Consider the following 25313-nt stretch of genomic DNA (forward strand, 5'->3'; position numbering starts at 1 on the left):
TTCCAGATAATTTATGAATATGTTGAATAATAGTGGTCCCAGTACAGACCCCTGGGGGACACCACTATTTACCTCTCTCCATTCTGAAAACTGACCATTTATTCCTACCCTTTGTTTCCTACCTTTTAGCCGATTATTGATCCATGAGAGGACCTTCCCTCTTATCCCATGACAGCTTACTTTGCTTAAGATAGCTGGTGTGCTCAGCCTCACCGGCCCCTATGCTGCGGGAGAAGTGGTAAGGCTGAGCGCCCTGGCTCTCTGCCTCCCCAGAGCTAGGTGGGCGGGAGGATTGAGAGCCCCAGCTCTTTGCCTTTCTGGCAGCTGGAACTGGGGTATAGCGGGGAGACTTATAGTTGAGGAGGCAGAAAGAGAGAGGATTCAGTTTTGGCAGTCCTCCCGAAAGGCTCTTATGAATTTCACTTCAGAAAATGAAATTGACAAAACCCTTTAAGGCAGGCAGCCAAGGAGCCATCATTTCAATTTTTCCAGCCTGCAAAAATAAAAAAATTTTGGTAAAATTCAAATTTTTGTGTGGTAAATTTCAATGTTGTGAAAAGGGAATTTTCTATAAGAAATTCATTCTGGTCAAAAATTCCCAACCAGCTCTAATAATATATGAATGTAGGAGACTAACTGTAAGTACCATATTGAAAACCTTGGCCCAACAATCCACAAAAATTATTAAAAAGTGGTCTGCAATAACAAATCTTGTTTTTCCAAATTAGTGCTGTTAAAAAGAGATTACTTTTCTATCAGCATTTTGTGCTAACAAAAATTATAGAATCCTTTTTGTTGTTGTTGAGAAAATAGTCTTGTTCTTAATGTTGGATCAAATGTAATTGAAAGGCATCATTTTATTTTATTTTCTAGGAGGTGTTTTAAGTTCAAAAGCAAAGCGTGCCAAATGTTCCACCCACAAGCAGAGGGTCATAGTGATGCTGTATAACAAAGTATGTGACATTGTTAGCAGTTTGGCAGAATTGCTAGAGATTCAGCTCCTTACTGACACAACTATTCTTCAGGCAAGTTTCATCAAAAGAATTTCCATTTGAGAGTGTAATTTTTTTTTCAAAGCAATTCTGAAGTTTGACTACCTTGGCAATAACATTAAATGTAAACCAAATACAATCTAGTTCAGTGGATGAGGAAATTTTCAAAATGACTTCTATAGTCATAGTATTGTAACTTTATTATTTTAACTGTCTTGCTAGTGATCTTAAAATGTGTAATTTTAAAAAAAGTTTAATATTTTAATAACACTATTAAAAAAGGAGTTATCTAAACAGAGAAAGATACATGTAATATTTAGACTGCAAGTCTTTAGTGGATTCATTATAAAATTAAGATTAAAAATGTAACATCATTTTACAAATAGCAAACAAGATGTACCTGTGAAGCAGTGAATGTATTTAATTATGCTCTGTTATGTCAAAGAGCTTACATATCACTTTAGTGGAAAGAATATGTATTTACTGTCATTTCCTCCTTTTGACAGATATCCTCAATGGGAATAACACCTTTTTTTGTAGAAAATGTCAGTGAGCTCCAGTTATGCGCCATCAAACTAGTGACTGCAGTGAGTACTTTTTTAACCTATGAACAAGCTTAAGGATTTAGTGATATTGCTGTTTAAAGTTAAAACATACACATGGAAAAAGACATTAGTTCATCCATTTCATCTCCCCACCAGTGCACATTTTTTCCATTCTAGTAAAGAATTTGAATTTTGAACTCATTTTATTCTGCATATTGTATATTTTTGACATCAGGAACATAATTTAATTTACTTGATCCTCTTTGGTTTGTAGATTAGTTTATGGCAATGGGACATTCCCACTAAAACCAAATAATGAAAAGAATACTTCAGATATACAATATTATAACTAAAAAGATTGTAAACAATTTTGCCCTCCCCAATTATTGTATTCAAATAATTTTATACTTAGAGTTCTTAAGAGAATTATCCCAAATAAGTAGAACTTCCTACACTATGTTCACACCAAACCCTGTATGTTGTTTTTCTCTTTTTTTTTTATTTTGTCCTTGAATTTACAACAGAAAAACCTATGACATCTTCATCTCAATATTGTATATTGATATTTTAATGTAATCAGAAGTAACTGAATATACAGCTGTAGATCTGTTGAGTAAAAATGTACCATTTTTGTAGTGATATTTCAGAATAGAACTGGACTTAAAACTATAGTTCTGGCTGGATTGTGACTCTTACCTCATTCCAAACTAACACAGTTCAAGCAAGGTCAAGCCAGCAGAAAAAATCATGCATCCAATTTTATTTGCATGGCTGTTTTTTTTTTTCTTTTCACTTTTTAGATTTAAATTAAATCACGTGAATGTTTGTATGAACTTGGAAAACCCATTTTTTTTCAGACCTTGCTCTCTGTTGTTTCCCTTTCTCCAGCATAATGACGATAGGGCTTGTCTACACGGGGAAGCTATTGTGAAATAAGATAGGGTGTGAACTTAAAGCACAATAGTTTTTCACAGTAACTCTCCATGTGAACTCTGGTATTCTGCACTATATCACCTTTAGCGATTTATCTTAATCCACTGGATTACCTATTCCACGGTATGTCCTGATGTGAACAAATCCTTAGTTATCTTTGCCAACCCTCCATGCAGTTTACTTTGTAGGTTGTAGAGTCTGTATTTAGACTGAACAGTATCAATAATATTTTCCATTAAAAATAAATGTATTTTAATAAAATAACTTTATTTTCAGTATGTATTTTATAAGCCTAATACTCTTAACTTAAACTAGCAAAAGCAAAGAAATTTAAAGATGGCTACCACTTTGCTTTTGAGTTACCTTGAATTTTACATAGATAGAATAGCAATCTTGGAAAACTAGGATTTTTTCCCCCCACATTTCTGGTTAATGACCTGATCCTTCTTGTAAAATCTTGTACCCACAGTAAATTCATGTCATGAGATAAAAATACATATTCCATCTCTATATTTTTCATCATTTCTTTGACAGCCATGGTCACAGTTTGGACACAGATGAATTCTAACTCATATAGATTAGAATAATTAGACTATACTGCAAAGTTAATTTTTGTGCTAGTTACAAACCACAGTTTGACTTCCTAAGAGCTGTGCTTTCTATCGTACAGGAGCTCTTTTGGCTTTCTCAGCAATCAAGCATGCTCATATAATATGATCACAGAATAAAAATCAAAGCTCTATCCCTGCTTTTTTCTTAAGTGGTACACTTTTTAGTTTTTAATAATATTATTAAAAAAACCCCTCACTGTCTCCTGTCCTCTTCTCAAAGGAACCTTAGCAATATACTTTTCCTTAATGTATTTTCCAGGTTTATTTGATTTTTTTTTTTTCCATCACCATAGTTTCTGGAGCTGTGCATTGGTATAAGATTCAGAGCTAGGAATAGCAATTATCCAGATAAAAAGTATATATGAAATGGTTTTCTTTGGAAAATGTGGGTGGAGGGGAATCCGTGTTGCAAAGTGATTCACAGAAAAATAAAATTTTAAGGACCGTTATATTATGAAAACAGAAAAACCCTCTCAGAAAGCTTTAAGAAGCAAGTTTGTTTCATACTATATCTTCAACCTTTGCAGAGGCAATATGTTCAATGTTTTTAAAATCAAAGTCTGTCTAAACAAAAGAATAGCTAAGCTGAACTGCCTGCCCCCATGTATTGAAAAAACAGTATGTTACTCAGATACCTGTCTGTCACTTGAAAATATAAAAAATAAGTTGTGAATATTTTAATGAATACAAATATGGAAAGCTGTTGGTTTTGAAAAAAATGGTAATATGCTATTTTGGTTTTCTGTAAAACGTAACCATTATTTTTTTACACACATATATTTGAATCCTGTAACTGCTAACAGGTGTTCTCGAGGTATGAAAAACATAGGCAGTTGATTCTGGAGGAAATTTTCACGTCACTTGCAAGACTACCAACCAGCAAAAGAAGTTTGAGAAACTTCAGGTAATGTTTGACACAGATGGCTAACTTCTACAGAATATAATTTTCAGTATATAAATGTAGGGATTTAGATTTTACATGGTTTTTTAATGATAGTTATAAAAACCTACAATTCCACAAGTTGCATTAATTTCTTAATGAGATCAAGCAAATAATTCTATAGATATGATGTATCTGTTCCTGAAAGAGCTTTTACAGTGGGAACAAAAGTGGAATAATCATAGGACAAGCAGTCTGGGTCCATAGTAATTATCTGCATTTCCTCTACTTGTGTTGCACATATCTGTACTTGGTTTTTGACTATTTGTGACTTTCAAAGGGACAGTAACAAATAGACACACAAATATGTAGTTAGGTACCTAGCTAGAAATATAAGTGAGACTAAGTGAAGGTATTGTCGGAGAAAAACTGAGTTCTCACTCTTTTGTTTGGGTACAGCAAGTCAGAAGCTTTATTCACTCTCACAATTGTGCAGAGGGAGAGAGCCAAGCAGGTCTCTCTCACTGATACCTAATTACAACAAGCATTTATACCTTTCAATAATGAGGGACAGCTGCATTTTGTTATACATAAGCCATCTTGATATCTTATTTCTTAATTGTTTTGACTCTTGCCAACATACAATATTTCCTATACCTTATCTACACAAGGTCTTCTACACCTTATCTATACAAGGTCACAATAACTTCTCACACAGTACTTTCTCACCCGCCTCACACAATCCTCGCTTCTACAAATCTCGCGTTATCAGGGCTACAGTTAGCCTGACTCTTGCTAACAAACTGTCATGCATTGCAGTTCTTTTCTGACAGTTCTTTTTCTGCTTCCACAGTATGCAAATAGCAGTTTCAAGCAGGAAATTTTTCAGAAGCTGGCTATATGGAGCCATTTAACCTTATGCAAGTGTGATGGTAGAACTCCATCTTGGACTAGGAAGAGTTAAAGGCCCAGTTAGTCACATTCACTTCATCTGTGTGGTAATTAGGTAGTTACTTGTCAGCCAGAGAGGACAGGACTAAAGAAGGATCAGGAGATATCTTAAGAGAGACCTAGGTTTATAAATAGGCTGAGAGAGTTCAGACAGACAGGCTCCTGTGAAAGATCCAAGTTCCAAAGACTGCTGAAGGCTAGAGTCTTTAGGAAGATGTAAGATCAGTGGAGCAGTGCTTGATAACAGAGCCAAGGAAAGGCAATGGAACTCAGGAAGGGGTTGAGCACAGGGCTCAGAAGATAGGTTGATTCATTGGTGACTTTAGTTACCTCAGAAGGAATCTGAACTAGCCACTTATCAGTCAGAGGGCTGAGTAGCGCACAAAGGCAGACAGCCTACAGGGAGTCCTAGAGTGGAAGAAACCCTGGAGTGTTGTGTCCTGGAACTAAGGGGTGCACTACAGATGAGTTCATCCCATAACAGCCAGAAACTTCATAAAAGCCTCCTCATGAAATCATTGCACAAAGCTTTAAAAGGCATAATTATCTTGCATTTAATAAAATCCTTATACAAAGACTAAAGAAATCCTTATCTAATGATAATATTTCATGTCAACATTTAAACTTCTAGTCTCAAAGTAGGAGCACAAGGCATCCGTCACCCTTTGGTCCTCATGATTTGCTGCAGTTTGGAGAGGCAGCCTCTCTGACTGTTTATAACATTCCAAAAATCTCTGTGCCTCTTTATTGTACTCATCAGTGAGGCTCTTTTCCTTTCTCTCACAGATGTGCAAAAGAAACCAGTTATAATAACACAAGGCAGATATTGCTCAGCAGCTTCCAGTCTTGTTATAAAGCACCTCCGTCTCCCACTCAGCCTTTCAAATGCACGTTCTGCTGTCACTCAGGATATAATTAGAGGTCCTTTCTGTTATCCAGTGTCCAGTAAGCATATGTCTCCACTGCAGCTGGGAGGTGTGATTCCCAGCATGGGTAGAGAGACTTGCACTGGCTCTGTTCAAGTTAGCTCACTAAAAAAGCAATGTGGATATTATGATATGGATAGCAACTTGGTCTAGTCACTCGAACTCAGACCTGGGGGACTGGGTGGGCTTGGACTTGGGAAGCTAGCCCAAGCCACCACTGACCTTTCCAGGCCACCCTACATTGATATTGGTGAACCTTCCACAGTGACCAGACAGGCCATGGAGCACCATAGAGAAATATTCCTTTCTGTTGATGAACTCTGAGTCCTGGAGGGGGGGGGAAGAATAGGTATGTGAGGTCCCATCAATAGCCCCAGTACAAATTAGGAACCCCAGCCCTGCAAATCTATCAATAAATTGTGCATTGCCAAGCTTTATTGCAGAGCATGCTTCCATGACAACAGTCCGGATGGTTGATCTATCAGCACCAAACTGATTAGCCACTGACTGATTGCCACTCCTGACTGCTAACGTCCAATGGCAATGGTCAAATGTTTCTCCATGCTGAAGAGACGTGTCAGTGGTGTGCTGCTGCTGGAACTCTGGCATGAGCTCTGAACAGATCACTAAAAGTAGCCTTTGTCATCCAGAAATTCTGCTGTCATCCTAGGTTTGGAGTATTATCCTTTCCAACCAGTTAGTGCTAGTTTCCCTGGCCCAGAAATGGTACTCCACCAGGTGAAGCTGCTCCAGGAAAAGTCAGTCCTCTAGTAGCTGCTCAATTTCATCTTTTTCTTCTATCCAAATCAGTCTGGCAGCTGACTTCAAAAGTCATCTGGCTGCATGACCACAAATGCAAGTGCATTAGCCTCTTCATATTTATGACTCAAGATCACCATTCACAGCAGTATTCCCCACATGACAGTAATTTGAGAATTTCACTAAATTGCAAAAGACAGATGAATCATGGGAATTTGCTAGTTTCACCCCCAAGTCTCAGAATTGCAGTGGCTTCTGGTAGGTATCCCACAATATACCATGACAATAATCCCAGAATGCACAGAGCCCAGAAGCAGGACAATGCACCATGGGCTTATTTTGAAAAAACTCAGTGCCATGTGGACATACTGATTCAAACCGAAGTAGGTTAAAGCTGGTTGCATGGGTGCACTATTTTGTGAGAGTTATTCCACCTAAGATTATATGCAAAAATATGTTCTGCAAAAACTACCCCATGTAGACAACACTAAATCTTAGAGAGGTTTAAATTACCCTTGTGTGGCTGTGCCAATTCAGCTGTGTGTTATACAAGAGCTTTCTCTTTCACCCAATATGTCTAATTGCTCCTGAAGTCATAATCCTGCGTTTGACCTCTGTCATAGGAAATGCTAACGTCACATATTCAGCATTATAATTTAAATGCTGTATCATATAAACAGAGGGAAGAGTAGAGGGAATAATCTTTGATTAAACAGTAAGCATTATCTGGTAATTTTCCTTGCTACTTCAAGTGAGTTTAAGTTTTAATTAAGATACAATAGTTTCAGTTTTTCCTGATGGTGAAAATTCCTCTTTAAAGGAACATTGGCATATAACGATTGGCTTAGTTTTCTTACAGTAGTACTCCTTACATACTATTACATATCAAGTGCTTTAAGAGGGTTAAAAGAAAGACACTGTAAAACGAAAATTATTATTCTCCTTCGAGTGCTTGCTCATGTCAATTCCAAGTAGGTGTGCATGCGCTGCATGCACAGTTGTCAAAAGGTTTTCCCCCTAGCAGTACCTGTCTGGATGGCTGTGGAGCCCCCTGGAGTCGTGTCTTCATGGTGGTGTATATAGGTTCCTGCCGACCTGCTGCCTCTTCAGTTCCCTCTTACCGCCAGTGACGGTCGTTGGAGCAGCTCTTTTCTTGCTATGGCAAACAATCCCCTAATGGATTTTTTCTAGTTGTATCTGTAAATAGTTTAAAACTTAGTAGTATTTCAAATAGTTCTTAGTTAGTAAGATAAGTTTCAGTTGGGGGTTTCCCCACGTGAGTACTGGGGCATGCCTCGGTCTCAAGGGTTTAAGCCATGCAGATCCTGTCTGAAGCCTATCCCAAAGGGAGACCCACACGACTCCTGTTTAAAGTGTTTGGGGGAAGCCCATCAGACTGAGAAGTGCAAAATCTGTAGAAGCTTCCACCCAAGGACTAAGAAAGAGAGGGACTTTAGGCTGAAATTACTCCTCATGGAGTCGGCGCCTATGGACTCCCGCTTGGAGTTTGCTGCGGTCCTCGAGGAAGGCAAGGTCGTTGCAAGGACCTCCTTACAGGCCTCCTGAGATTCGGCAGACTTGGCAACCCATACCATGGCAACAACCATAGCCATGAGAAGGAGCTCATGGTTTCAGGTGTCGGGACTCCTGTCCGAGGTCCAGCAGACCATTCAGGACTTGCCATTTGATTTCATAGAGCTCTTTTTGGAGCAAACAGACACTAAGCCCCACAGCCTAAAGGACTCAAGGGCAACTCTGAAGTCCCTGGGGCTTCATACACCAGCCCCCTGAAGAAAGCATTTTAAGCCTGCTCCTCGATTCTACCCAGCTCCTCCTATAACAGGAAACTGGGCAGGAGTAACAGACTGTTCTCATCCTCTAATCCAGAGCCAGGGCTCAGCAAAGCAGTCTCCAGCCTCCAAGCCAAACTTTTGAAGAACACAGGAGCGATGCACCAGGTCAGATCCCAGATCCTTTCCCTCCCTTTGTGAAATCCTCTATCCCATTTCTACCATGCCTGGGCACAAATCACCTCAGACCAATGGGTCTTGAGCACGGTAGAATTGGGATATTCTCTCCAATTCTGTTCCCTCCCGTCTTCCCATCCTCCTTCCCCATCCCTCTTCAGGGACTGTTCTCACGAGCAACTTCTTATGCAGGAGGTGCAAACTCTCCTACAACTCGGGGCGGTAGAGGAGGTCCCTTTAGAATTGAAGGGCAGGGGATTCTATGTGTGGTATTTCCTATTCCGAAAGACCAAGGGTGGGCTCAGACCTATTCTAGACCTGCAAAACCTCAACAAATTAATAAAGAAGATAAAGTTCTGCATGGTTTCCCTGTCTTCCGTTATCCCCTCCCTGGATCCGGGGGACTGGTACACCGCCCTCGATCTGAAGGATGCGTATTTTCATGTGTCCATAATCCTGTCCCAAAGATGGTTCCTCCACTTTTTGGTCAACAACACTCTCTATCAGTTTACGATTCTCCCCTTCGGCCTCTCAGCAGCCCGTTGGGTGTTCACCAATTGCATATTTGTTGTAGCAGCCTTCCTGCAGAAATGGCAGGTGCAAGTATTCCCGTACCTCGACGACTGGCCAATCAAAGACTCCTCTACAGCCCAAGTGGAAGTCCAGGTAAGCCTAGTTCGTATGACATTCCACAGACTTGGCCTCATACTGAATGTAGCAAAGTCAACCCTAACGCTGACTCAGAGAATAGAGTTAATTGGAGCCCTCTTGGACTCCGTGGAGTCAAGCCGGGCATTCCTTCCAGAAACTTGCTTTCTCACCATGGGTGCCATCATAGAGGAACTCAGGTGATTCCCCACCACTATGGCACGAAATTGCCTGAAGCTGCTCAACCATATGGCCGCTTGTACGTGTGTAGTACTGCATTTCAGGCTCGGCTAGCCTCTGTGTACAGGCTGAATCGAGACCGCCTAGACAAATTAATCACACTCACCCCGAAGTTATCGAGTTCTTCAGATGGTGGCTCGACCCACAAGCGGTGTGTGCAGGAGTGCTCCCTCCTCTACCTTTCCTGGAAAGTAGCGTTCTTGGTAGCTATACCTTCCGTTAGGAGGGTTTCAGAGCTTAAGGCCTTAAACTCAGAGCTCCTGTACACGGTCTTCTATAAGGACAAGGTACAGTTGTGACTGCACCCAGCTTCCAAAGGTTTATCTTCCAAAGGTAGTTTCTCAATTCCACGCAAATCAGGACATTTTTCTTCCTGTGTTCTTTCCTAAGCCACATGCTAGCAACAGGAAATGAATGCTCCACTCCCTGCATGCCAAACGAGCATTTGCCTTCTACATTGAAAGAACGAAGCCATTTCGAAAATCAACACAACTATTCATTGCAATTGTGGAGCGTCTGAAGGGACTTCCAGTCTCATTCCAAAGGATCTCTTCTTGGATCATGTCTTGTATCCAGGTGTGCTATGACTTGGCAAAGATACCTGCCCCACTGCTGACGGCACACTCGAGCGCAAGCAACCTCAGCAGCATTCCTGGCACAAGTTCCTATCCAAGACATCTGCAGGGCAGCGACGTGGTTGTCGATCCACACCTTTTCATTGCACTACGCCATTACACAGCAGTCCAAAATGGGTACAGCTTTTGGCAGAACAGTGCTACAATCAGCGATTCCATGAGCTCTGACCCTACACCTAGGTAAGGCTTGGGAGTCACCTACCTGGAATCGACATGAGCAAGCACTCGAAGAAGAAAAACGGTTACCTACCTCTCGTAACTGTTGTTTTTTGAGATGTGTTGCTCATGTTCTTTCCAAGACCTGCCTCCCTTCTGCCGGAGTATCCGGCAAGAAGGAACTGAAGAGATAGCGGGTTGGCAGGGACCTATGTACACCCCCATGAAAGCGTGACTCCATGGGGCTCCACAGTCGACCCAACGAGTACCACTAGGGGGAAATCCTTCCGATGACTGTGCACACGGCATGCGCACACCTATTTGGAATGGACATGAGCAACACATCTTGAAGAACAACCGTTATGAGAGGTAGGAAATCATTTTTTATCATGCCAAAATGACTTATGTACCTTCATTATCTAATAATGTCATAGATCTGAGAATAATTTAGGCTGTTGCTTTGGAGTCAGCATAATGAGTACAAAACATTTTGAGTACAAACACATAATAGATGCTTAATGCGCTATTGGAAGCAACTCACATACTACTGAGATGAGGGTTGTACAATAATCTATATAGGATAACATTAATTTTATATGGATCTCACAAGAATGGTGCTTATTGTATTTTGTTTTTTCCCTTTACAGTGGAATAGTTGGTAACGCTGTAGGTACTCATTTAGAACCCAGAGAACTTGTCTTATCAGGTTTTAATAATGTAGGTAGGTAGGAGTAAGGGTTAAAAGTCCTTTGTATTGTCCCTCTTAACTATAATGATATACTGTTTGTTTTCTCCAACAGGTTAAACAGTAGTGATACTGATGGAGAGCCTATGTATATTCAGATGGTAACTGCACTGGTTCTACAGCTTATTCAGTGTGTTGTGCACCTGCCATCAGTGGAGAAGGATTCTAATTCAGAAGAGGAGTCAAACAAAAAAGTAAGACCCTTTAAAGAGAGATGAAACTATTTCATGCAGGAGTGTGCATATGTACTTGTTCTGTGACACTGGTCCAGCCCATGGAGCAGTGTTAATGTGTGTGTCGTGCATAATAACATGATGTACTGAAAATGCTGGGTTGGAGGGTCATGTTTTCACATATTGTACATTCAACAAATGAAATTTGCTATTATTTTTAGGTGGATCAAGATGTCCTTATTACTAACTCATATGAAACAGCCATGAGAACAGCACAAAACTTCCTTTCCATTTTCCTTAAGAAGTAAGTGTTATCACACTCTTTAGTTGTGTTTTGATGTTTGTGGTTCATAATTACAATTTTAACTCCGTTATAGACTCAAATTTGGCACTCCTTAAAGTTCTGAAATTTTAATCAATAGAAATTTTTGTGGCGAAAATTGAAGTTTGAGTTGGACATGGTATTTTTAAATGTAGGACATTGTAAAAAGAGATTTTTCATTTTACGAATACTTTTTTGTGAAGTTCTGTCTTAAAAAGAAAAGTCACATTTGTTTTATTCATTAAGACCCGCTGAGAACTATTGCCTGGAGCTATGAATTTTGAACTCCTTAGAGGTTCAGCAAGTTTTGATAGTCACTGAGGTTTCTTCACAAATCTTGTAAAATGTGTGAAGTCTGCATCCTGCAATTGCAAAATTGCAAGCATCTGAAGTGTAGTTCAAGCTTATAAATTTTGTAGAAAATCTGGAAAAATTAGTTACTTTCATATGACAGATAGCTCCAGTTAAAGAAACTTGCAAGTAGTTTAAAATTCCATGATAGGTAGCTCTATGCACAGAACTTTTTATACAACAGAAATTCTGCAGGGAGCTGTTTACACATGTGAGAATCTACACGCAATAGCTTATATCACATAATACGAAGAGGAAAATTTCAGCTTTCACCAAGGGTGTTGCATTAGTCACCAATAATATGAAAGAAAAACATGATTTACAGATTGTTTTTAAGGTATACTGTACTGCCATAACAACTAAACAGAATTAGTTTTAAAGAAATTAACTTAATTTTTTTTATTAAACTACATACCTCTGAAACACTACCAAATCATCACATGCCAGGCTCTGATTTGATCTTTCTCTACTGCACCTGCTGTTTATGGACCAGCGATACCAAGACTTCATATCACCATTTATATTAAGGCCAGAGACTGAGTTGAGACCTACTAAATGCACTATTCCACTATGAACTAGGGAACCTAATTTATTCTCTGTATGCAGAATTGAAACCCTATTATATCTAATGTATTCACCCTGCAGATACAAGCAAGATCTTCAGGCTTATCTCAACCATTCAACATACATTCACTTTAGATGCCAGAGTACCAAATTCGCCAAAATAGACTGAGGCCTTTTTTCTTACCCTTGGAGGGGAGATGAGTCAGCACACATGTAGAATTTATAGTCAATATCTGAAAAGTCTGTAAAATTGTTATAATACCCCCATAAAGTACTAAAAAACCTGTGTCTCCAGTAGTTGAAACCAGTGCTAGGTAAAGAAATAATAGACTGGACCAGGGAATGAATCCTAGGTCTCTTTCATTGTAATGTGGAGTATTGAAAGGGCTACCCTCATTTGTCCTACTTTTTAATATGAAATTTTAGCTACTTTTACTCTCTGTTCTTTATAGGATGTATTGCTGAAAAACATAGCTAAATTAGGATGATTCTTTCTGTTGACATTTCAGGCCTATCTAGTTTTAGAAATACACATGTTTTTGTACTTTGGAACAAATAACAAACAAAAAGTTGACCCTTTTTAGGACATTATTATATAACATTTTCATTGTTTTCCTTTAAACAGATGTGGTAGTAAACAAGGAGAAGAGGATTATAGGCCACTGTTTGAGAACTTTGTTCAAGATCTTCTTTCCACGGTCAACAAGCCAGAATGGCCTGCTGCTGAGCTGTTACTTAGCTTATTAGGAAGGTTGTTGGTAAGAGACCACAGTATTTCCAGTTTATCATAGTGATATAAAGTGCTGCACATTCTTATTAAATGTAGCCATCTTCTCAAAAAGCTGTCCCGAGGTAAAGATCTGGTGATAGTAGAATGATCAGATCTAATGCCACATGAGTTTTCTGGCTTTGCCATAATAAGAGTGGCAATGATGGACAGAGACTGATCAGCCAGCCAGACAGCGGAAGGACCTCGCTGGAGATTGATATTGATATGGGCGCTGCTCAGTCTACAAGCCAGCTATGTCCCTTTGGGATTTGCCACGATGATGATTCCTTTTCATCATAATGAAAACTTGTTTATTTTGACATCTTTTATTAATATTTAAATGTTTGTTTGTAATATATAATGTTCATGCTTCATTTAAGAACTTTCTGCTGATGTATATCAGTATATTATATAATATACTGAATAGTATACAGATAGTGAAGTTTAGTTTGGAAAATTATTGTATTTGAAAGGTAATTTGAAAAAAAGTGACACCATGGACTATGTTGCTCAGTGGCGGTCACTTGTTTCCTTCTATGGGGGATATTTTTCACATTAAAATTCCAGTCCATAGCACCCAATAGCTGCATAGACTCATATTGGGTAAAACCCACCAACATCTGCAGATATTCATATATGATAGCTTCTCTAGGCTGCTCATATAGCACAAAAATATTATTCAGTAGTTTAGTCACCTTGCAAGTATAGCACATTAACATAGAAAATGCTATGATTCAAATAAATTAAACATTTTAGCTGATATAGAATGTCTGAAATTCATAAGTCACTGTGATAAGTAGTACTGGCCTGTTTCTGGGCAATAGCACAAATAATTTATAATCATGGCCGTGATTAAGCCAGAAAGATAGTAGCTTGCAGTTCACTGGTGTACATATGGCAGGTAGATTACATAAGTATGATATTAACATGCACACATTTCATTCATTCATTCATTCATATATATATATATATATATATATATATATATATATATATATATATATATATATATATATATATATATATATATATATATATATATATATATATATATATATAAAAATAAAAATTCATTTCCTTCGCCACTGGGCCCCTCCCTGCAAAAAATACTCCTGAGATTTTTTTTTTTTTTAAATGGTCCTTCTAATCAAATTCACTGTACAAGATGCATCCTCTCTAGTTAGTTTGATTAGAAGGACCATTTTTAAAAAAAAAATCTCAGGTGACGGAAATGAATTTGATATTAATGTTAAAATATTATATATGTGGTTATTAGAGAGACAAGGTAGTAAGGTAATATTATTTATTATTATATCTTTAGTAACTTAAATTCATAACTCTGCTAGATACTTAAAAGCATGGACTCAGCCGAGACACTGGGTCTATGGCTCATTACAACAATTTGTAACTGCTTGCTAATCCTCAGTTGCCCACTTCATTTTAAATTGTCTGCCACAACATGTGTTAACCCCTTATGCTTAATAATCTATCCCAACTTGTATTTAGCTCAGACACACTGATTTTCTTTCCCAAAGAAGAGCCCTGTGAAGCTTGAAAGCGTTTATCTTCCATCAACAGAAGTTGGTCCAATAAAATATATTACCTCAACTATCTTGTCTCTCTCTTATCCTGGGACTAACACATCTACAGCAACACTTCAAACAAATATGTGGCCATTGTAAATTATGTAATGTATTCAGTTTATTAGTTGATGAATTTCTGAGTAAGATCAAATAGTATATTATGAAAAACATTGCAGGTACAGTAATGAGTAGATAACATTTTATCCTGCTTTTGTTAGGTTCATCAATTCAGTAACAAGTCTACAGAGATGGCTTTGAGAGTGGCATCACTTGATTATCTTGGAACTGTAGCTGCAAGACTGAGGAAAGATGCAGTCACTAGCAAAATGGATCAAGGATCCATAGCTCGAATTTTAAAACAGGTATATATAAGATCCATATGATTTGGTGCCTAGATAACAATACAGATGGAGACATTAAAAATGTCTGAAGTGCTATTCTGCTCTGAAAAGTCATTATGTAAAAGTGCCATTTGGGGAGTCCATCTTTATTAACTCTTTAAGAGTTCATCAGATGTACTCAGATTATAAATAAAAATGTGTTTTCTAGCTACCAGCCCTATAAACTCATCCTGGATTTTGAGAATCAAGACTGGATTCTTTCAACCTCACACATGATTTTCAATAGTAAGGATTCTGCAGGTCATATTAGGGCCTCAGTTGCTATTGTGCCAACCCCTTATCTTCACTGGGTTAAAACTACTGAACAGTTCTGTTCCACTGTGTGATGGTGATCCACATGAAGGAATAGAATCCAACTCACTGCTCTCTCTAAAGAGGAGTAAAAATCATTTTAGCCATTAGTCAGCAGATGTGTCTGAACACACAAAAGGAGCAAATCTGTTTGTTTAGTTAGAGCTACTTTCATACGCATTTGATAAAACTAAACTAGTATAGCTGTGGGTTCAATTTCCAAATGATGAATCTGGCATCAGTCACACTTATTTGTGCCATCAGGACGGGTTTGGAGCTCTGTTTAGAGGACATGTACTCCCAAGGTTCTGTCAGTGCTACTCATCAGAATTGCTTCCATTTCTGTGAGGGAGGCAACAGTTTTCAGTACAAGGTGTTCCTTTTTTGGCTCTCCACTATGCCATGAGTGTTCCACAATACCTAGTTTTAGGCTGTCTATTTAAAATGCCTAAGGATTTATGTCTGTTTTTTCCTGGTCACTGGCTGGGTCAGGCATGGTCAGAACTGGAGTTCAGTGGTCATTTCAAATTTATTTGATCCCAGTTTCACTCCCAATCTTAAGGATTAGTAGTCTGAAATTAGCTGTAACTCCACCAGAGAATGACTTTCATAGGAATCACTTCAGATTCTTCGGTGGCAGCTGTATTTCTACTAGACGAGAAACTTATGGAGATTCAGAATATTTATCAACTAAATGACCAAAGTGTGTTCAGTCTGTTTTGAGATTATGGGTTTCATGACTGTCAGTTTACGTCACACCCTGTGCAAAACATCAAATCATACTTTTACATCACTGGTTCAGCTCAAATTATTCTTCCAGGAAGGATGAACTTGTTAACTTGTCTCAATACCTGCAAAGATTCTAAGGATGCTGCACTGGGTAGTACAGAAGACTGTTCTAAAAGGGGTCTCTTTCAGTTCCCCAATCTCCATAGGAAGTGGTAGAGGTAGATATCTGCGCTTTGGCACAGTGCTCCTCTCTTTCCTCTTAGTGCACCTCTGCCTGGTCATTGGAATTCATGGGAAATGAAACTGCACTGGGCAATATGTTGGGCTCTAAAAGCATTTCTTCAAGAAAGCATATTATGGACAATACCACAGCTGTGTACTATGTAAACAAGGGTCATCTTACTTAAGACATTTATGCCAAGTGATAATTCTCTGGAAATGTTGTATTTCTCTAGAATCACTACACTGCTCTTTATCTTGCAGGAAAAAAGAATGATATGCTGGTATATTGCAGGCATCAAGAGCAACATGGGTGGTTCAGTCTCTTCTCACAAGATGGAGACCTCTTTGCTACAAGAAACGGTGTGAAGTGACCACTTTCCTGCTCAAGAGCAGATTTGGGTTCTCTGCTAGATTCTCTGTTGTTGAACTGGGGCAAAACTGTATATTTATTCCTTCCTGCCTCTGCTTCCAGACATTATCAAGGAATTTCCTTAGGGACTAGATCGTGTGCGTAACTGTAGTAGCTCTTATTTGGACTCAACATCCTTGTTACTCAGATCTCGTGGGCTTGTAATTGGAGCTACTTTTCCTCCTACTCCTGGTGTTTGGGCTTCTATCTTGGCTTCATCACTGGGTTCTGAATCCAGATCCAATCTTTTCACATGGCAGATAGCATTGTTGCACCCTAGTAAACTACATTGAGTGCTTAAGAAGGGAAATCTCTTACAGCCAGGAAACTTAAAGCAAAAAAATGTTATTCCTGGAAATGGAAACTACTTCTTTAAGGAATATTGAATAAGGCTGTCACCCACATCTATATGAGTTCCACAATTTTTTGGATGTGTGTGTATATATGTATTTATTTATTTGAAAAGGTCTAGACCTCAAGGTCCATCAGGCATCTATTTTGACATAACCTCCATACCATTTTGAGGTTCATCAGGCTTTGGTCATTCTAAGAACAAAAAATTATTTGAAAGGATCTCATTAAGTGTATACCTTGAAACTTAAGTTGAGTACCTACTCAGTTCTTTGCGTGCTGTCCCTATGGGTATTCCACTTCAGAATGTATGCATGCCTGTCCACTCTTGATAAGATATTTTCATCAGCAGTGTCTGCAGGTCTGGGCCTGAGTCGTAGATGTCCTCATGCTCTGGTGTGAGTGTGTATGTGGAGGAGGAGAAGGGGACGCAGACTCTCTGCTGCTCCAGTTCCTTCTCAGCTGTCTGCGACTTGAGATGTAGCATTGCAGTGTCTGCTATAGCTAACGACGCAGCTTGCTGTTTGTATCTTCTGGCAGTTTATTTTTTTCTTTTTTTCTTAGTAATTCTTTTCTTTTTATATTTTTTCCATTTTTCCATTAATTTAGCATAGTTTTGTGCTTAGGAGGGCACAAAACTTAGGGAGTTTCCTCCTTCCCCTCTTACATTTGCCTGATCTGGGCCTTTGTTTTTTTCTCTCGGGTCTTGACCTCGGGCCTCGTGTAATGGGTTATCCCCAAGACCCTGGGCTTCATACCCTGCCAGAACTGCCACAGGTCATTTTCCCCACAGCAATGGGCATTCAAGCTGTGTCCACTGCCTGAGAGAGAGTCTCATCACCTCCAATTGTAAGGTCTGCTCAGGATTTAAAGGCAAATCTAAAAAAGTGAGGCGAGACAGACTAAAGCTTCTGTTGATGGAGCCTTCTGCTGGATGCGTGGGTCCAAGTCACCCCCTGCTCATTGGATTTGGTTGCTCAGAGAGCACGACGGTAAGCAAAGTTCCTGAGGACCCTTTAAAATAATCCAGACCCTCAAAAAATGGGATAAGAGAAGGAGAAAGTCACCCTCTCAGTCCGGTTCTCAGGAGACATCACATCCTTACACAGGTACCACCCCCTCCGATACCAAAGCATCCTCTGGTCCTGCTCCACAGGTGGATCTTACAGAGGAGCCAGAGCCAGCTGTGGACGAATAAATACCACCTTCCCATAAATCTTCCTCCTCTCCAGATGAGGATATTTTGCATTCTCCCACCATCTCATCCCATCTTATCGCTGTTTTGCTCCCACAAATCACAGCAAGGGCTTTCCTGCAACTCCTGGGCCACATGCCAAATTGTACATTTTTGACACCCTTAGCAAGATTATACTCCCAGGTTCAAGCTTGGCTGAGAACTGCTTATACCCCCAAGCACAATCTATCCAAGTGGGTGTCCATACCTCATAGGGTCCTTAATTCTCTAAATTGATGGAAAGATCCATAAAAACGTGTGTGTGGGAGTGCCAGTCTCACAGGCTCCTCTCACAAGAATCATCATAGAAACCTCCCTGCTAGGCTGAGGTGCACTGTTTTAGGACTCAAAGCAAATGGATCCCACGAGAGGCAAACCTCCACATCAACATATTCGAATTCAGAGAGGTTTGTTACTCTTGCTAGGACTTACTTCCCCTACATTACAGGCAACCCAATCAGAATAATGCTGGACAACACTGTATCTGTTTATTATATCAATTGGCAAAGAGGAGCAGGACCCTGCTTCTTATGTGCCAAGTCAGTAAAACTGTGCAACTGGTACGTATCACACCACATACAGATCTCAGCGATTTATCTTCCAGGACTACAGAACACAGTTGCATACTCCATCAATCATGTGTGGGAACTGAACAATGCAGGTTCCAAAGGATGTCTCTTACCTGGGGTCATCCAGAAATAGATCTCTTTGTGACACCATCCAATGCAAAGTGCAGACAATTTTGTTTGAGGGGAAGGCACAGCCACAACTCAATGGGAGATGCCCATGTCATTCCTTGGCACTTCAGGTTGCTATGTGCTTACGCCATTATTACTCAAAGTCCTGAATAAATTGAAACAGGAAGAAATTCGTAGCCATTCTCATAGCAGCATCATGGCCGAGACAGGTATGGTTCAGAGAGCTGGTTCACCTGTCTCAGCCTCTTGAATTTTTCTTGACAGTGAATCTCCTCACCCTAGAGTCAGGATACATAACCCACTGGAACGTCTTTGTGCTTCACCTCAAGGCATGTAGCTGCTATATGGCTCTCTGCTATAGAATAAGATTGCTCTCCAGAGGTACAAACAGTACTGCCCAATAGCGGAAAACCTACAATAAAGAAAACCTTCCTACAGAAGTGGAAAAGTTTTCAGTTTTGGTGCAGTCACCAATCTATACCTCCTCTTGAGTCTCATCTGATGTACATTCTTCATTAGCTACTAAATTTAGGATTAGTGCTCAGTTTATGTGGCTACCCTCTCAGCTTTTCAACCCCTATTGAGGGGTGTTCAGTCTTTACACACCTGACCACTACAAGATTTATTAAGGGTCTATTCAACCTTTTTCCTCCTGTCAAAGACCCCACTCCACAATGGGAGCTCAGTTTAGTCCTTCATGCGCTTGGGAAGCTGTTCCCTCCTTCATTTTCCTCTCATGACTTCATTCCTCCTACTCTTCATAGCCGTGACCTTGACCAAGAGAGATGGGGAACTAGGGAGCCCTGCTGGTTGACCCATTGTATGCATTGATCTATTGCAACAAGGTAATACTACATTGTATTACCCTCACTTCCCACCAAAAGTTTCTTCAGAGTTCCATATTAATGAGGAGATTCACGTACCAGTGTTTTACCCCAAGGCTCACTCCTTGAAAGAAAAACTGAGCCTATACGTGTTGGGCGTAAGAAGAGTTCTTGCCTTTTACTTCAACAGGACTAAGCCCTTCAGGGCTTCCCATAGATTTTTCATCTCTGTTGTGGAATGTATTAAAGGACTCCACCCAAAGACCGTCCAAATGGGTTGCAGGATGCATCTTACTGTGGCCCTCCCCTTAGCTTCAGAGTCTGAGTTCTAGCCCACGCCACGACTTTAAAGTGCTCTCTACACAGCTATTTTAGAGCACTAGTCCAAGTTTGTCAACACAGGCTGGGAGGCTCACTGCTGCAGGCTGTGTACAGATACCCTTACAGGGCAGCCCACAAGAGTGAGCCTCCCAGCCTGCATTGACAGGCTTGAGCTAGTGCTGTCTGGTCTTTGATGCATGTGTTTTCTGACCCGTACACTCTGGTGCCTGCTTCCAGAGCTGACGTAGCTTTCGGTAACGCTGTTCTATGGTCCATACTGAATATGCCTCCTTGCCATCCTCCTCTGTAATTGAGGTCCTGCTTGAGCATCTCCTTAAGCAGAGCACCCAATGGGACACTCCTTGAAAAGATGGAGAAGTTACTTAACCTTCTGCAGGAACAGGAGTTCTTCAAGATGTGTCCCCCGCTGGGTATTCCATTATCTGACCGCCTTCCCCTCTGCCTCGGAGTCTTCTCACTAGACTTTCATGGTTGAGAAGAAACTGGAGTAGTGGCAGGTCCACAGCCCCCACGTAACCTCACACTGAAACATGAGGATATCTGTGGCACAGATGTGGACCTGTGGACACTGCTGATGAAAATCTCAGATCAAGAGTGCATGGGCGTACATGCATCCTGAAGTGGAGCACCCATAGGGGGAGACACCTCGAAGAACTCCATTTACTGTACAAGGTAAATAACCTCTCCTTATGTAGACACATTGTGAACCCTTGAGAGAGTGTTACATCTCTCATTTATTTCTGAAAACTGCCTCTTTTGGCTGCGATAACATCGACAAGGACAGCAATCCTCATTTTTTAATATTTCACAAGAAAAAGTTATTTTTATGTCCTTATCCAAAATTTTTACCAAAACTAGTTTGACTGACTTGAATCAGACCATTGATATTCCATTTCCCCTCTAAAACACACATGCTACGAGGGAAACTCCCTCTACATATCAATGTTACATATAGTGTTGCATTATTACTTAAGACAGAACTCTTTAGAAAGTAATAGAGGTAGGTTATTTATAGCTTTTAGAATTAGATCTAGTAGAGAATGGATTCTGTTCTGACATTCTAAATAGATTAGATTTACATTTAAAGCTGTTATAAATTAGTAACGTACCTGATAAATTGTGGGCTACACTCTGGCTGTTATGTAATGCTTCTCATCCATAGATCTTAAAGCACTTTACAAAGGATTTATATAATATTATCTCCATTTTGCAAATGGCATTCTTATCCCAATCATTTGTACATTTGCCTCCTGAAGCTCATTCCTATTTTTACAAAGCACTGCTCTCTTGATTTAGCATTTCAATTTGATGCTCATTTTGGGCAAGTAGTTCTGCAATCTCTTCAACTGTCCTCTTGGGCAGTTAGTGCTTTGTTTTTTTCATTCTTTTAAGCACTCAAATTTTATTAGGCATTTCACAGAACAAATAAAAAGACAAGAGTCCTGCCACAAAGAGCTTTCAATCTAAATCTTGACTAATATTAATTAAATTGAAATCATGCTAATCTTCTAAGAATGTGGATCTACAGAAATAGTTCTAAAAGGTGAAAAAAGGTTTCTTACAGTAACCATTCTTTTATTATAAATGCCTATGCAGAGTCACTTTCCTACCCAACTCTCCACTGTTCAGAGTATCCTCTCTTAGTTCCTTTTATAAGTTCACTGCCAATGTTCAGATCATTGAAGGGACTCTTGTGCAGCCCCAATGAGCTCTGCTTTTTTTAGATATATCTGAGCACATGAAATCAGTGGTGCTTGTGTAGATGTTACATCCTTGGACAACAGTTACTAACAGATAACCTTGCTTTGTCAAAATTAATGAGACTATTTCTCTCAACTTCTCCCTTCTTTTTCCTGCCTTTTTGCCCTAGTGACCTAAGCAACCTGCCATTCCTGTGTCTAATATTGTAACACAACAAACAATGTTTCTTGATTTGTCTATGTGTCAGACTGTTCTGTGGGATTTAAATCCTTTGGCATTTTTTCCCCAATAACAGGGGCCATAACAACATCACAGACTGAATATTAACACAGTAAGATTTTTGGAAGGCAGTTTATTTTTATCTATCACATTCTGCTCTACAGTTGTTTCTGTTAAGCGATAGTGGCCATTGTCTGGCTTGTCGGAAAAGGTGTGTGAAGTGATTTTCTGCAGCAACTTCAGACCAATGCTCAGAAGAGAAGGGAGACTATTTAGGTTCACACTGGTACAGGAAAAACCCTCTTTTACCTGGACCAGGTGGAACAGCCCCTACCCTCTCACCCATGGAAATAGGTTAAATACCAGGTTTTGTCATAATCCACTGAGGGCATTGTGCTACTCATTTGTTTTGAGGGCCGGGGGCAGGAGGCTGGGAAGGAATTTTTTCCCCTCTCTGCCAGATTGGCTAAGGCAAGGTAGGGGTTTCTTGCCTTCTTCACAGGGGCTTTGTGGTGGTGGACATGAAACGGAGGTTAGGCTTTGATGTTGCAACTCATTATGTAAGCATGGGGTGGATGTCCAGTGTAGGTACTCTGTAGGGAAGGGATATGGTGATCAGATAAAATGGTTTGGTGAAGGTTTTAAAGGAGATATTCTTTAAAGAAGTGGAAACGGGGAGTGGAGGGAGTTCAGTGCTCCTATGATTAGTATGGCAGGGAGCCAACTCCTCCTCCTTTATAGTCCCCCATAACTCTTGTTTGAGGGAGATGGGGGGTGAGGTCCCAGCATCGGGTTGACTGGGGACTAGGATAGGTAAAGGGTTAGGGCTGACAACAGTCCCCACTCCCAGATATATGTAAATGATTATGGAATTACCTACACTGTACACTTTTATCTGCCAGGTATTCTGACATTTAAGAATAGCTGTGGCCTAATTAAACTGCATCCAATGTCTCCTGTCCTTCTTCCGGCATAGCCGGACAATGTCCCTCATGTATAATCTGGTTTGCGTGTTGCAGTTTTATTGATAATTTATTTATAAAAAGTATCTAAATAGTTTGGAATTATTGTCAACATAATTAATTGTGTGCTTTTACATTACATTAATTTATATGCATGTGTGTATAATGATTTCTTGATCATATTTGCAACTGTGAGATATTATATCTTATGAATGTATCTTGCTACATATTACAGGTTTCAGGAGGAGAAGATGAAATCCAGCAGCTGCAAAAGGCATTGCTAGATTATTTGGATGTAAACACAGAGACTGATGCCTCATTACTGGTAAATTTCAATTTTGTGGATGTATTAGGTCTATATAAATATAACTTCATCAAAGGCATGGTTTATTCCCCAAGGCTCTGGGACAGACATACTTGTGCCTTGGTTACACCCTCGTTCTAATCCCAAAACTGTTCATAGCATGCATCTCTCTAAAGTAATTGAAATCTTAGTAGACCCATTCTATTGAATGTCAGTCATAATGTTTATAATGGTCCTTGCCCGCCAATGCTTAAATTCTCTTCGGAGCACATTGTTTACTTGGTATTTGATGCATTCAGACTGACTCTTTCATAAATGCCATACTCGACACTGTAGACATCCACATATACTATTTATCTACTATAATCCTTTGGTTCTTGTCAGTGGTATTGTTTGTATTAGACTAACATATTCTCCACTCTGTCTGTCAAGTCTCAAACAAAAATGTTGAATAGCATTGAACTGAGGGCTAATACCTGCCTGGACCCAATTTAATTTCTTCACAACTTGAAAAGGAACTATTAATAATCGCTCTTTGTTTTTTCTGCCCATCTTGTTGCATTTCTCCAGTTTTCTCGGAAATTTTATATAGCTCAATGGTTCCGTGACACAACTATGGAGACGGAGAAAGCAATGAAATCTCAGAAGGATGAGGATTCATCTGAAGGAACTCACCATGCAAAAGAAATTGAGACAACAGGACAAATCATGCACAGAGCAGAAGGTCGCAAAAAATTTCTTCGCAGTATCATTAAAACTGCACCCTCTCAGTTCAGTACATTGAAGTAAGTTTCAGTAATTGTGGGTTTAGTTTGTTACCTGCTCATTTGAGTTATAAGCATTTTTCTTTGTTTTTTAATAAATAACTATCAAGTATTGTGTTAATTTTGTTGCAGGATGAATTCTGATACTGTGGACTATGAAGATGCTTGCTTGATTGTTCGCTACTTGGCCTCTATGAGGCCGTTTGCCCAGAGCTTCGATATTTATTTGACACAGGTAAACTGTGCCAGAAGTCTTAATGCTGTGAAATACAGTTGGTTTCCTGGTTCCAAACACTTATGGGGTAGTGTGCAATGTCTGTTCATTGTTGAGCACAGGTATTTAATAGGTCATGATAACACCACATGTTTTCATGTTATGTATTGATAGCATATGTGCTTATTTTTCTTTTTTCCTGCATGTATATTACACATACCATACTGTACATATATTGTTTTATTTGTGCATATATAGAGATCCATCAACTAGATGGGCACAATAAAAAGATAACTACAAAATGTTGAAACCTTTTCACAGATTTTGTCTATCTAAAATGCATGCCTGATTGGGAATATGACCTCATAAAACATGTCTTCATAGATCATTCATATAACTGTATAAATTTTAAATTGGACATGCAAACCAGCTCAATCATTTGCCTGCAATGAATGGTGCTGTCATGCCGATGGTCATGGTTTGACCAAGTGACCTTAGTGTTCCTTCTTTCTGACTGGGAGAGGAGCACTAACATGTTGACATGGTGATACATTTGAGCTCCAGGTAATGCTTTGGGTCACATTACTTTCTTTGATCCACTTAACAGAGCTATCTCAAAGTTGGGGTGCACAAATCCTGTTTGGAGGATAATAAAGCGACATGTGGATAGGAAAAACAGAGCTAAAATAAACGGATGGACCCTATGGATCAACATTTGGGTTATGGCTTATCATAGTGAGGGAGAATCCAGGCTCCAATATCAGTGCAGGAAAGTCATCACTCACATGTATCCCCTCACTTTCTAAAAGTTTGTTCGATTTTTGGTAGTTGATTTTTCTCATTTTAGTTTGACTTATTGCATGTTATTCCATTGTATTTTTGCTTGCATTGAACACTG

General features: G+C 39.6%; 1 protein-coding gene across 1 annotated transcript in view; it reads left to right on the plus strand.

The window, feature by feature from the left end:
• Positions 1–25313, plus strand: part of NIPBL (NIPBL cohesin loading factor) — a 289092-nt gene that overhangs the window by 210942 nt on the left and 52837 nt on the right. The window contains exons 18-27 of the mRNA XM_065405961.1: positions 874–1025; positions 1499–1579; positions 3885–3985; positions 11044–11182; positions 11383–11465; positions 13024–13156; positions 14969–15112; positions 23369–23458; positions 24008–24222; positions 24334–24436. Coding sequence (XP_065262033.1) covers positions 874–1025; positions 1499–1579; positions 3885–3985; positions 11044–11182; positions 11383–11465; positions 13024–13156; positions 14969–15112; positions 23369–23458; positions 24008–24222; positions 24334–24436 — 1241 coding nt within the window. The remainder of the gene's footprint in view (positions 1–873; positions 1026–1498; positions 1580–3884; positions 3986–11043; positions 11183–11382; positions 11466–13023; positions 13157–14968; positions 15113–23368; positions 23459–24007; positions 24223–24333; positions 24437–25313) is intronic.

This window comes from Emys orbicularis, chromosome 6 (genome assembly GCF_028017835.1).
Source record: "Emys orbicularis isolate rEmyOrb1 chromosome 6, rEmyOrb1.hap1, whole genome shotgun sequence".
NCBI classification, from domain to species: Eukaryota; Metazoa; Chordata; order Testudines; family Emydidae; genus Emys; species Emys orbicularis.